The sequence below is a fragment of the Pseudochaenichthys georgianus genome, chromosome 6 (genome assembly GCF_902827115.2).
Source record: "Pseudochaenichthys georgianus chromosome 6, fPseGeo1.2, whole genome shotgun sequence".
Classification (NCBI taxonomy): domain Eukaryota; kingdom Metazoa; phylum Chordata; class Actinopteri; order Perciformes; family Channichthyidae; genus Pseudochaenichthys; species Pseudochaenichthys georgianus.
Window position 1 is genome coordinate 16,161,962 of NC_047508.1, and position 14,686 is coordinate 16,176,647.

The 14,686-nt window shown below is 46.2% G+C and overlaps 1 protein-coding gene across 7 annotated transcripts in view; it reads right to left on the minus strand.

The window, feature by feature from the left end:
- The window catches only part of bicd1a (bicaudal D homolog 1a), a 58,439-nt gene extending 44,057 nt beyond the window's left edge, over positions 1-14,382 (minus strand). For all 7 annotated transcript variants that reach the window (XR_004552284.2, XM_034084808.2, XM_034084809.2 and 4 more), the window contains exon 1: positions 13,919-14,382. Coding sequence is in view for 6 of the 7 variants with exons in the window: in XM_034084808.2 (XP_033940699.1) it covers positions 13,919-14,134 (216 nt within the window). In the remaining variant the exon portion in view is untranslated. The remainder of the gene's footprint in view (positions 1-13,918) is intronic.
- Positions 14,383-14,686: the final 304 nt, after the last annotated feature.

Consider the following 14,686-nt stretch of genomic DNA (forward strand, 5'->3'; position numbering starts at 1 on the left):
AATTGTGATGGGGGGGGGGGCTTGGACTTCAGAGGATCATGCTCTATCAGCGCTGGATATATAATGGCCTCTGGTCATCTAGTTGGGAGGCTTCTCTTCCCCCTGCATGCAGAGATGATAAGAGAGAAGACTGCAGCTGAAACTAAATGGCTCTGTCTAGACTTAAATAGCAGATTTACTGAAATCAGTGAGGCTGTAAAGCATTTAAAAAAAAGCGAACAATCACAATACATTTCAGCAGCAGATGGCACAACCATAGCTGTTAAATTGACACGAGGAAAACGTTCTGGTTGAAAAAACTAAAGTTTTCCTTGAGAGGTCAGGGTGATTTTTTGCTATGCTCTGAGAGTTTGCAGCACACACAGCTAAAGTAGACGACTAATCAATACAGCAGCCCGCAGGCAGGGGAGTCCTGTTCCCTCTTAGCAACTACTGTATTTCACTGCAGCAAAAAGGAGCTTTCTGATAAACATGATGTATGCAGGGCTGGCCGGGCCCAAAGCATCTCTGCAGAGGGAACTGATTCATTACGTACTGTTCTTATTTCATGTGAGGGTCATGACATATTAGAATCAGGGACAAAAGACAAGAATATAGGGCAGAATAAAAAAACTGAGTGTAATAATGTACCCTTTTGAGTTCTGTAAATCATTGTATATGCAGCCCCCAGTTTTCTCCACTATGTTATGTCAAATCAACACTACTATAAAAACCTGAAACAACAAAGAGACCCGACTGATGGGCTGGAGTCACCACCACCACCACCACTCTTTATCCTGCCATCCCTCCCTCCTCAATCACAACATCCGCAGCCAAGCCCCCACCCACCTCTGGTGCTACACATACAGACACAAGAGAGAAAAAGATAACAATGGGAAGAGCCACACACATGCAGGTCCTGATGTGTGACTCAACAACACAGACGTATGACCTTCCCTTCAGGTCCTCACAAAACACAAACACAAACCAATATAAACACCAGTGGCAAAACACAAGGGCAGACAGGTCCTTATCTACATGTTCCACTGCATCCCTGAGCATGTTGCTAAGGTCACAGGTCAACACCAACAAATCGGACCAATTATCCCCTACAAACAACAATGGCATTTAAATTGAGCAATATTCCGATAACCAGAACGACCTTAAAAGACTAAATTCTTGATTACGGGTGCAACGATCTGTAGAAATATTGATTCAATGGTCAACAATTAAATATTATTGATACAAATTAAAATCATCGATATATAACCATCTTTAAGATACACCCTTAGTTTACAATTCTGAACTGAACATTTGACACATATGACATGTGACCCTTATGATGAGCAACAGGAAGTCTAGTTTCCATTTCATTATTTTATTAAGAAGGTTTTTTTTATCTATATGTCTGGAACCGCCCAGTAATAGAATTGCAAATCATATTTTACTTGCGCTTTGAATGGGTTAAATGGGCATATGAGTCTCAAATCGATTGCACGCTTAGGAATTGAAGTAGTTCAAACATTTCTCGTGGCAGACTTCAAAATCTGCAAATATCATACCATGATTTCAATAAAGAAATATAACATGATGGAACTTTGGATTTACACACCTTTTTTCGAGTGGGCTATACATTTCCTAAATTACTGAAGAGCTGTGTCATGATGTTAGTTTTGTGTGTTTAGTTATGGGTTTATTTTGAAATGCTGTTCTCCCTGTTACTGGTCTTCCTTCCTGTGTTTGCCCTCCTGTGTCTGATTGTCTCATTGTGTTCACCTGTTGCCCTTGTGTTTCTGCTTCCCCTGCCCAGCTGTGTCTTGTCCTGTGATTACCCTTCTGTGTATTTAGTCTTGTCTTCCCCTGTGCTCCTTGTCTGATTGTCGTCTTTCATGTCCTCCTTGCACCTCTGTTTGTTCCTGTCAGTTTTTGTCTTGATGCTACCAGTTTTTGGGATGTATTCTTGTTTCTTCATGGTCAACAACTTTTTTGTTAAATAAAGAACGCTTTTTGTTTAAAACCCGCTTCTCCTCATCCTGCATTTGGGTCCTGATTTTCCCCAACCCTGACAAGCTGTTTTCATGGCTGACTTCATACTGCATCCAGTAGACAAAAGGTGTGAAGACACTTTCATCTCTATTAAAAGCTTTGTAAGTGAATGATTCAATTCAACAGCTGTTTTCTGTGTGATCCACTTTGAGAAAGATTTGTTAGATGTGTTTCACCAACATGCAGTACAATGCATGATACAGTACGCACAACAGTGCTTAGTGCAGACATGATACAATCTATCCATTAATCAATGCATTATTCCCACTTGACTCCAGGCAGGGTCCATAGGGCGGATGGGGAGGGGGGACATCCCAGGAGATGAGGAGGGGGATGGTGTAAAGTACCAAACTGAAAGAAGGGAGCAACACCATCTCATGAGATATTGATTTAGCCCCCCCAAACATGTTTACTGCCCTCCCTTGAAAGCCAGCTTGTGTAAAAGAGACGTAAGGAGGAGGAGAGGGGAGAGAAACCTATAATGTATCCTTTATCCTCTTTCTGGACAGATTGATTTACAAAAACAGCTGCCCTCTTTCGCTATTGTTTTCTCTGAATTGAGGGCCCGGTCAAACGCACCATGGTGTACTGAGCATTTTAATAAAAGTTAATAACTGTTAAGAGGTATTCAAGTTCTGCTAATCTTTGTAATCATTGTTGATTCATCACCTCACAGAAGAAGAAAACAATCCAGATGTGTCCTGCCTTGTCACAGTTTGCTTTCTCACTCACCTATTTTCTGCATTAACTTTCCTTAGTCACCTGGTAGTCACACCCTGTCTCTCTCTCACTCTGTTGCACCCATCAGCTCCATTAGTATTTAGGCCCACTTCACTTTCACCTCAGTGCCAGATCATACTTTGCAGCATGCCAGTCTTTCCCGCATTACCCTTCAGATTGCTCTCCCGGTTTCGACCCTGCCTGTCCCTGACCAGCCTGTCTCGCCTGCTCCCTGACCCGTTCTGTACCTGCGACTCCCGTCCTGCTTTCTCCTGGAACCCTCGCCTGTCCCCGACCAGCCCTTTGCCTACTATCTGCCGTTTTGTCTCCTACCAGCCTATTGCCATCAATAAAGCTGATTACCGACTATCCCTGGTTTCCCGCGTTCTGCATTTTGGTCCTCAGCTCGTTTGTGACAGAACGATCTGGCCAGAAATGGACCAAGCAAACACCGGGTCTCCTAGAGACCGCTTTGAAAGGGTTGAGGATGCCATCCAAAGACAGGAGGTCACGATAGCTACCTTAGCTACCGAGACCCACCAGGCAACCTCAACCCAGGGACAAATGCTGGATTACCTTACCTCCCAGATGCAACAGATGGTCGCCACGGTACAACAGCTAACTGCTACCAGGGCTGCTACCGCCCCTCCGCCCGCAGCTCCGATGCTCGCTCCAGCCCTTGGCCCGACGGGATACGCTCCGGAGCCTCGTGTGGGAACGCCGGAACGCTACGCTGGTGAGCCGGAGGGATGCAGTCCTTTTCTCACAAACTGTTCCATATTGTTTTCACTGCAGCCACACACCTTCGCCTCCGAGGCGGCTCGGGTAGCTTTCACCGTTAATCATCTGACGGGAAGAGCCCGGTTATGGGGAACTGCAGAGTGGGAGCAGCAGACGTCAGCCTGCGCCTCTTTTGTTGCATTTTCCGCGGAGATGCGGAAGGTGTTCGGTTCCGTTCGTCTGGGCCCCGACGCTGCCGGGGGTCTGCTGAGTTTGAGCCAGGGTTCCGGCACGGTGGTGGATTACGCTATTGACTTCCGCACCAGCAGCCGCCGCAGCAGCTGGAAGGAGCCGGCGCAGTGTGACGCATTTCTGAGAGGATTAGCGGATTATATGAGAGATGAGCTGGTTTCCTATGATCTCCCTGCTTCCTTGGATGGGTTGATTGAGCTCACCTCTCGGATTGACAGACGAATCCAGACCCGGAGAGGAGAGCAACAGACACGAGCGGCGGGCCGCTGCTCGCGACAACATCTTCCGGTTTCTGGGAGATTTCGACTTCCGGTTTCGGCAGAGAATTCCCATTCCTACTCTGACTCACGGTACGGGGAGGCCGAGCCCATGCAAGTGGGTCGTACCAGTCTTACCTCTGAGGAGAGGAAGTTACGTCGAAGAGGTAATCTTTGCCTTTACTGTGGTCAGGCTGGACATATGGTTTCCCGTTGTCCGGTAAAAGGCAGAGCTCATCAGTAATGGGGAGTATACTGGTGGGCCAAACCTCTGAGCTGATCCCCAATCTAAGACCCTTGTGCCATGCTCAACTCCTCCTGACAGGCAAATCTCAGGCTCTGGCTGTTTTTATCGACTCCGGATCAGATGTCAGCATCATTGACGAGGAGTTCGCACTACAGCTGGGCATCCAACAGGTTCGGTTGCTCCAGCCGGTACCGGCTAATTCTTTGGATGGTCACCTACTGGGAACGGTGACACACCAGACGATGCCGGTACATATGCTCATGTCGGGGAACCACCATGAGACAATCCAGTTTCATGTGCTACGGTCCCCCCAAATCCCTCTGATTTTGGGCTATCCGTGGCTCCGCCGCCACAACCCAAATATTGACTGGGCAACTGGGTCTATCTTAGGTTGGAGTTCCTCCTGTCATCAGGTTTGCCTCAAGCAGGCTTCCGCACCTCAACTATCTGTGGATATGAACCTGGTTCCGGATGTCACAGGGGTTCCGGCAGAATATTTGGACTTTAAGGAGGTTTTTAGCAAGGCTAAGGCGACATCTCTCCCACCTCATCGGCCCTATGACTGCGCCATTGAGCTACATCCAGGAGCAGTTCCACCCAAGGCCCGGTTGTACTCGCTTTCGGCACCAGAGAGGAGGTCCATGGAGACTTACATCAATGACTCTCTGGCTGCAGGAATTATTCGTCCTTCCACATCACCCGCAGGAGCAGGTTTTTTTTTTGTGGCGAAGAAGGACAAGACCCTGAGACCCTGCATTGACTATCGGGGCCTGAACGACGTCACGGTGAAGAATCGTTATCCCCTGCCACTCATCTCGTCAGCATTCGAGTTACTACAGGGGGCTACAATCTTCACTAAGCTGGATCTACGAAACGCGTATCACCTGGTACGAATCCGTGAGGGGGACGAATGGAAGACCGCCTTCAACACCTCTTCAGGACATTACGAGTACCTGGTGATGCCATTTGGACTTACCAATGCCCCATGCAGTTTTCCAAGCATTGGTGAACGACGTACTCCGGGACATGTTGGATCGTTATGTTTTTGTTTATCTGGATGACATTTTGATCTTTTCAAGGAACCTCAAGGAACACGTCCATCATGTCCAGACGGTCCTCCAGAGACTTCTGGAGAACTCGCTGTTCGTCAAGACGGAGAAGTGCGAGTTTCACACTTCCTCGGTCGCCTTTCTCGGCTACATCGTGGGTCAAGGAAGTGTGGAGATGGATCCTTCTAAGGTTTCAGCGGTTACTTCGTGGCGGGTCCCTGATTCCCGGAAGGAGCTGCAGCGTTTCCTGGGATTCGCCAACTTTTACAGACGGTTCATCCGTGGCTACAGCACCGTGGCCGCCCCGCTCACCGCCCTGACCTCGTCCAAGGTGACGTTCCGATGGTCCCCTGCAGCCGAGGAGGCTTTTCAGGACCTCAAGGGCCGGTTTACATCGGCTCCTATCCTGCAGGTACCAGATCCTGCTGGTCAGTTGGTGGTGGAGGTGGATGCTTCTGACGTTGGGGTGGGGGCCATCCTGTCGCAACGTTCTGGTGAGAACCAGAAGCTCCATCCCTGTGCTTTCTTTTCGAGGAGATTGAGTCCGGCGGAGAGGAACTATGACGTGGGGAATCGGGAGCTTCTAGCAGTCAAGTTGGCGTTGGAGGAGTGGCGACACTGGCTTGAGGGGACAGAACAACCATTTCAGGTTTGGACCAACCATAAGAACCTGGAATACATCAGGTCGGCCCAAAGACTGAATTCCCGATAAGCCAGGTGGTCGTTATTTTTTACCCGGTTTAATTTTTTCCTCTCCTACCACCCGGGCTCCCGCAACGTTAAGGCCGACGCTTTGTCCCGGCAGTTCGAGAGGGGGGGAGACAACTGGGGTATTCCGGACACTATTCTCCCTGCTCCTCGGGTGATCGGCATCCTCACTTGGGAGATTGAGGAGAGGGTTAAGACCGCTTTGGTGGACCAACCCGGTCCGAGTTCTTGTCCTCTCAACCGTTTGTTTGTGCCTCAGGTTTTGAGGGCTGAGGTGCTTCAGTGGGCTCACAGATCCAGACTTTCCTGCCACCCTGGAATTCAACGTACCAAGGGGAGGGTTCTAGAACGGTTCTGGTGGGCCACGCTGGAGGCGGACACTCGGGAGTTTGTGAACGCCTGTCCTGTGTGCAATCGGCACAAACCATCTCACCAAGCGCCAGCGGGACTCCTTCATCCATTACCGGTCCCACGTCGCCCTTGGTCACATATTTCATTGGACTTTGTGACTGGTCTACCACCATCCCACGGACATACTGCCATCTTGACGGTGGTAGATCGGTTTAGTAAGATGGCTCATTTCGTACCCCTGCCTAAGATCCCGTCAGCTAAGGAGACGGCAGAACTGATTCTTATCCACGTTTTTCGCATTCACGGACTGGCGACTGATGTGGTTTCCGACCGGGGGCCCCAGTTCACCTCTGTGTTTTGGAGGGAGTTTTGTGAACTGATCGGGGCGACGGTCAGTCTCACCTCCGGGTTCCACCCACAGGCCAATGGCCAGACCGAACGGAAGAATCAGGAGATGGAGACCACTCTCTGTGGCTGCATGGCTTCCGATGCATGGCTTCCGATCATCCCACAACCTGGTCAAAGCAACTCCTGTGGGTGGAGTATGCCCACAACACCCTCATCAGTTCCGCTACTGGTCTTTCCCCTTTTCATTGTGCATACGGTTTTCAACCCCCATTGTTCTCTGCATTGGAGAGGGAGGTTACCTGCCCGTCTGTCCAGGCTTTCATCAGACGTTGTCGGAGGACTTGGAGGCAGGCTCGAACAACTCTGCTTCAGTCTGCTAACCGGTACGCCACATCAGCGAACCGCCGACGCACCAAGGCACCGGTGTACCAGGTAGGCCAGAGTGTGTGGCTTTCCACTCAGAACATTCCCCTTCGGGTGGAGTCTAAAAAGTTAGCACCCAGGTTTATTGGACCCTTCGAGATTGTCAAGGTCATTAACCCCGCAGCAGTTCGACTGAGTTTGCCCCGGAACATGAGGATCCATCCCACCTTCCACGTTTCCAGGATTAAACCTGTCCGGGAGAGTCCTATGATTCCCACCGCCCCTCCACCACCACCCCCTAGGATGATCGATGGGGGCCCTACCTACACCCTTCGTCGTCTACTCCGTTCCCGTCGCAGAGGAAGAGGGGTTCAATATTTGGTGGACTGGGAGGGCTATGGTCCCGAGGAAAGGCAGTGGATTCCTGCTCGTCATATCCTCAACCCTCAACTCATCCGAGACTTCCACCTGCGTTACCCGGAGCAGCCTTCTAGGACCCACGCTCAACCAGGCGTTAAGCCAGGGGGCACTCGTCCGCTACAGACCAGAGGCTCCGTCGAGGGGGAGGGGGAAGCGTCATCAGTCGAGGAGGACGAGGATTTCCAGGAGGGAGAAACCGAGAGAGCATTCTCAGATGAGTATTAGCCTTTCCCCATACCTCCACCTTCCACCCTTTGTCTGTAGGGTTTTGTCTATTCTTCTTTGATATATATATATATATATATATTTTTTTTTCTCCTAGAAATTTTCTTAGACGTCAGGAGCCGTCCATTAAGGGGGGGGTTCTGTCACAGTTTGCTTTCTCACTCACCTATTTTCTGCATTAACTTTCCTTAGTCACCTGGTAGTCACACCCTGTCTCTCTCTTACTCTGTTGCACCCATCAGCTCCATTAGTATTTAGGCCCACTTCACTTTCACCTCAGTGCCAGATCGTACTTTGCAGCATGCCAGTCTTTCCCGCATTACCCTTCAGATTGCTCTCCCGGTTTCGACCCTGCCTGTCCCTGACCAACCTGCTTCGCCTGCTCCCTGACCCGTTGTGTACCTGAGACTCCCGTCCTGCTTTCTCCTGGAACCCTCGCCTGTCCCCGACCAGCCCTTTGCCTACTATCTGCCGTTTTGTCTCCTACCAGCCTATTGCCATCAATACAGCTGATTACCGACTATCCCTGGTTTCCCGTGTTCTGCATTTTGGTCCTCAGCTCGTTTGTGACATGCCTTATTCCACTGCTTCAAAGTATTGCAACTGCAGGGTAAAATAGTCGGATGGGAAAACACAACAATCACTTCTGTAAATGTAACTCCTAGTTTATTCAGTTTTTTTTTACTATGAATGAAGTTTTATTTTAAACACAGAAGGTTTTAAGCCAGTCTGACATTGACAGGTCCTTCACTGGGCTTCATAATTCACTCTGAAGGAGGCAAAGTCAAGCAACAGCTTCACACCCTCATCACTGGCGCCTGATGACCAAACAGTTGCTTAATATTAACGTTACTTATGCAGATATTTACTGCAGAGCAAATCCCAGAGGGTAAGGGTTAGACAGAATGACAGAGATGATGACATATAATGACAGATAATCAATCATCGGCGAAATATTCAATTGTGTGGCCGCTATTTATGAAGCTGACAGCCCACTCTTGGGAATAATGCACTTTTATAACATACTTCGCAACCTACACATTTCCATACGCTTCAGGACATGTCCAGGCTTTAAAAAAACAAAATATAATAATTGGAGGGTCATCTGGTTCTAATAAAAAAACATATTTAGAACAAAAAGTCTGTGTTGGTGCCTTCCTCTTTAAATATTTTCCTTGCTATTCATGATGTCCTCCAAAATATTGTTTGACCTTTGGGAATATGCAATTTAGATTCATAGAGATACAGCGCTTTGTGCTAGCTGGCATAAGACTGGAAGCAGTGACAAGAAAGCACAGTCTTTAAGTAAAAAAAAAACATACAGCTTACTTAGCAGCTTGTTGTATCTAGTATGCTGAGCATCTGATACATATACACTTAAAGACAATAAGATAAAGTATAGTAAGTTAAGCTGTCTGGCCGCCAGCTCTTTGCATTTAATGTAAACCACATGAGTCGTACAAATCTACTCATGTAACTCTAAGCCAAAAAAGGAATAGCTGTATTTCCTAAAATGTCCAACTATTCCTTTAAAATAAAGACTTTGGCAATAAAACACAAAGGTTGAGTTTTAGCAGCATTTGCAATTGTTCTATTGCTGGGTAATTTGAAATGTATCACATTCCCATTTTTTAAAATCAAATTATTACACCAAGCTTACAGCAATTTTCAGAACATCCAATTCACATCATCTAAGTTCTTTGGCAGCATATAATGTTGCATGTGTGCAGACAGTGTAAAGACAAGAGATGACTACACAGCCGCAGGAAACATAAAAACAGACTTGCATCTGAACTTTTCGTGCTGACCTGATGAATCATGTCTGAATCTTTCTTTTCAGGTATTTCAAGTTACCCTGTGAAGAACATGATGTAGATTTTATTTGTCATCTTTCTTGGCATAAAGCCTTGAGAACAGAACTGACCTGTGAACTGCTGCCAGTTCTCAACATAGCACACATGTCACTATATCTGCAGACTTGTAATCTAAAGAGACTGAAACGACGGAAGCTGAAATTAGTTGCCTGGGTGTTGAAAGTAAAATGGTGTGTTTTCTTCGTATGGGATTAAATATATTTTTGAATGAGAGAAACTAATTAGTGAATGTGGAGTTATTTACAAATCAAACAAAGGATTTCATTTAACACAATGTCATGAAATAAAAATGACCCAATGACTTGAACATTTCACGGTTCAAGTGCTCTAAACTAGCTTGACAGTGTAATGAGCACGCTGCTCTTCCCGCTCTGCAGTGGCTGCGTCCTCCTCCTTTAGCCCCTCGCTGTGTCCTATCTCAGGTTGATCTGCCCAAAGAACGCTCTAACAAGCCAGAACCGGGGGCTAATGGTGTCTCCGTCACTGCTTAGGCAGCGATCCAAAGACGCACGCACACACACACACACACACACACACACACACACACACACACACACACACACACACACACACACACACACACACACACACACACACACACACACACACACACACACACACACACACACACACACACACACACACACACACACACACACACACACACACACACACACACACACACACACACACACACACACACACACACACACACACACACACGCAAGGAAGGAGAGAGAGTGATGCGATCGGGAGGGAGAGAGAGAGAGAGAGAGAAAGTGAGAGAAGGGAAGGGAAGGGAAGCTAAGGGGGGAGAGTGTGGTTAAGGGAAAATATAGGAGGGGAGAAAACGCTACAGAGTAAAAAAATACTTCTGCTTTAAGAACCTAAACACGCTCTAAGCATGCACATTTTGCTTTGGCCTACAGACAGCAAAGATGTGCATACAGCTTCTGCAGAAAGCAATGTGCATGTTTGGTCAATGCTATGTCACTGGGTTTTTTATCATGTCTCATGTATGAATTGCAGAGACAACAAAGAGGGAATGAACATGTTTTTGTATATCTTGGTCTGTATTTTAGGAAATCATTCAGCAACATCTGAAATGATCAATTGATAGTTCAAGTATTTTGTAGAAATTACTCTGTGGTTCTGTGGATAGCTGGTCGATAAAAATTAAATATTGGAAAATGTCCCCATAGGTTCCGAGAACAATCATTGGTAGCGTAATCAATAATAAAATAAATGTTAGTTGCAGCTCAGATTTACACTGGAGGATTGTTGGTCTGCTTGTTTGTACCATCATGGAAGTGTGGGCATTTCATTGTAGCTGTCATTAAATATAGTGAACAGTTTGGTACAGAGTGATTCAATTAGTCTAGAATTATAGAAGCGTGTGTGTGTGTGTGTGTGTGTGTGTGTGTGTGTGTGTGTGTGTGTGTGTGTGTGTGTGTGTGTGTGTGTGTGTGTGTGTGTGTGTGTGTGTGGTACAAGCAGTGGTGTTGTCCTCAACCAGCTGGGACTTGGACTGAGGGTAGACAACCGGTACATGAGGAACATATGTGTCACCAGAGAACATATGCAAACATGCAGAAAGGACACGCATGCAAATCTGGCAAGCTTGCATTTACACACCTACACACAATGACATGAACAAATCAAGGAAAACACATGCCTTAGGCGTGAAGGTGTATGGTGAGATAGATTTTTTGTCTTTCATCAGAATACCTCCTACCAACAGTAGGCCACTCAGTCCCAAAAGCAATTTCAATTTCCATCAGCTGTTTCAATGCCCTTTTATTATTTACCTCTCCTGGGTAGGCGGGAGTAGATGTGATGTTATTGTAGTGGCAGGTTTGCACTCTGCCAAGCAGTCTCATATTCATAGAAGTGGGACAGACAGAATGAGGCAGGACATGTTTTTCGGTAGAAGTAATATCACCTTCCGGAAAATGTTACCTCTCGAGAGCAAGAGAGACAAATAGTCGGACGGACAGACAGGCAGGTGGGGAAGCAGAGAATACAAAGAGTGCAGATGTTAACGGATGACAGATCACAACAAAGGGCACTGCTGCTGTTAAGGCAGAGTTACAGCTGACACTTTTAGAGCTATGAAAAGTTTTACGACACAGGATTTACAAATGATGCAAAAGTAAGTGGGATATTTATGAAGAGGCACAAACAACATATTTTATTTTAAGTTGCAGCATGATTCTCTGATACTGAGAAATATCCACAAACTGGTAAAGAAGGTAGAGCTGCAATGATTAGTCGACAGAAAGGTAGGACATGAATTAATCATTAAAGTAATGCAAAATAGCTGAAAATGCAGTTTTAAGCCTCTGAAATATGGAAATGTATCATGTTTTGCTTTTATTCATTTTAAAACCTATTAAAGTGATAACTTTACACTTTGAACTGACAAAATAAGACATTAAAAGACATAACCTTGGATTTTGAGAAACGATGGACATTTCTCACTTTTTTCTGACATTTTAGATACCAAATTATTAGTTTGTAGATTAATCAACAACAAAAATAATTGTTAGCAAGCATGTCCACCCTTCTGGAAAATGTGATCTTTTTGGTCTATCCTAAAGTTTAGAAGGAATATGAGGATATTAAACGCTTTCAATGTCAGACTCCTTGCTTTTTGTTTCCTCTCCTGGCGTCAAAACACATTTCTTGTCGTCATACTTTCCCCTGAATCCTCGTCCTACACAGCCTAAATCTGTTCTCTTCCTTCTCTTTTCTGCCTCATCACATCCTCCCCAATCAGCCGCCACCTCACCCTTCATCCTATAATCCACAAGTGTGAGTTATCAGCAGGACAGAGCTCTGCTGCTGGCTGAATCAGACTGTCTCTTTATTTTGACATGCTGCTATGAGCATCACAAAGATCATTCGGATTCTTCATGCGATTCAAGACAAAAACTCACTTTGACTTGCGGTGGAATAAAAGGGCATGAAGAAGAAAACGGAAGATACATAACCATGAATGCAGAATGTAACATTGACTTAGGCTGAGCAACTTAATCTTGTCCAATGTTTTTCATGCAAATATTTTAGATACCATTTTTATTTTTATTTTTTATATGAGTTGAATATAGATTACACATATAGTATATCTGCTGTGAATCTCCCTGTTAGCCTTTTGTATAAACATAGTTTTAACTGTTCAAGAGGTGGATACAACTAGATTAAAGGTGGGGTAGGTAAGTTTGAGAAACCGGCTCGAGATATACTTTTTGTTATATTCCATGGAATGCTCACACACACACACACACACACACCACACACACACACACACACACACACACACCACACACACACACACACACACACACACACACACACACACACCACACACACACACACACACACACACACACACACACACACACACACACACCACACACACACACACACACACACACACACACACCACACACACACACACACACACACACACACACACACACACACACACACACACACACACACACACACACACACACACACACACACACACACACACACACACGCACACACACGCACACACACACACAACCTTGAGCTCTAAGACTTGTCAGCATCCACCTCTTGTTATTATATGCATAAATAACTGAATGTATAAACAACCATATTCAGGCTGCACCAAGCAGCACTTTCCCCAATTTGTATGGGAACTTTAAAAGTCGTCTGCCTTAGATTTGTACAATATTGCATTAACACCACAGCATTTTGGTACAGCAAGCATGTGTGTTATTTGAAAACCTCCATCCTTACACGTGTCTAGCCCTCATATCTGCCCACATTCTTGGCAAGAAAATCCTTATCTTGTGAACAACTGAGCCAAACTGTAGTGGACAAGTCTGAAGATCCAATTACTGAGGGATTTCTGTGAGGAAAAGATCTTGGCAAAACCCCAAAAGGCTGAGCAGTTGCATGGAAGTTAATGACTGTTGCCATGCACACACAGGGAAGGAATCTTGAAACAATGAAGCACAATGGGGTGGGAGGTGGGGTGTGTTTGTGTTGATTCAAAGTCCTGAGCTTGCAATATGTGCAATGTCCAGCTGCCTATTCACTGCACAGAAATCATACATTATTCAACTTTTGACATGATAAGATATTGGGATGAATTCTATTGCATTATATGAATATACAGTGAAGGGTTTTTCAACTAATTTCAGTGCAATTAAACTATTTACCATTTAGTTGTGGACCATGGAGATCACATAAGGATACATTAGCGTAAGGTGGACCCCCGCTGTGAGGAGGAAGCGGACCAACACCTGCCCGCAGTGCGCTTTCCTCGCCACAGTGTCAAAAAGCAACAGAGGCCCCTTCTCTTACCTCCTGTAGTTGCTCCAGCTCCTTCCTGAGAGTCTCCTGCTCGATCTCCAGGTCTGCATACTTCTGCTTTAGCGTCTGGTTCTCCTCCAGCACCACCAGACCGCACTCCGCAGCCCGGATCTTCTCCCGGTTCGCCTCGGCCAGTTCCTGGGTGAGCCGCTCCAACTCGGCCCGGTACTGATCCACCGATTCCCCGCATACTCCATCCGCGGCCATCGCCCCTCTCTCCCTGCGTCTCTGTCAGTCCCCCTGTCGGTCTGCGCCCCAGCGCTTTGGACGGAGCACAGAGTCGGGCGGAGGCTGAGAGATGCTGAATAACCGCCCCCCTCCCTCTCATGAGAGGAAGGAAGGCAACGCACACTTACAATATATTTTGTTCTAAAGTATAATCAATAGCATCTCACAGCAGATTAACATTCTTAAAACATCCATAGCGGTGGACAGACGGAGCCATGCGACTTAAAATCAGGACATGTCTTCTGTGTGACACTCAGCAAAACACAGAGCAGCATTTCTGCTTATTCATGGGTGCAAGGGCGCCACCTGTCCTCTGCTGGGAGACAGAGCATTACAACTTTTGTTAACATGTTTTTTAAATGGCCAGAACACCTGATACATAGTCCTGCGTGCTCTTAGTATTTACACGTAACAATATGCAGGCATTGTTATGAACTGGGTATGGCATTAAAACGTTTTTTATTTATTTTTTATTTATATATTTATTTGATAGGGACAGTGCACATTGATGGACATTTCTGTAAATGCACC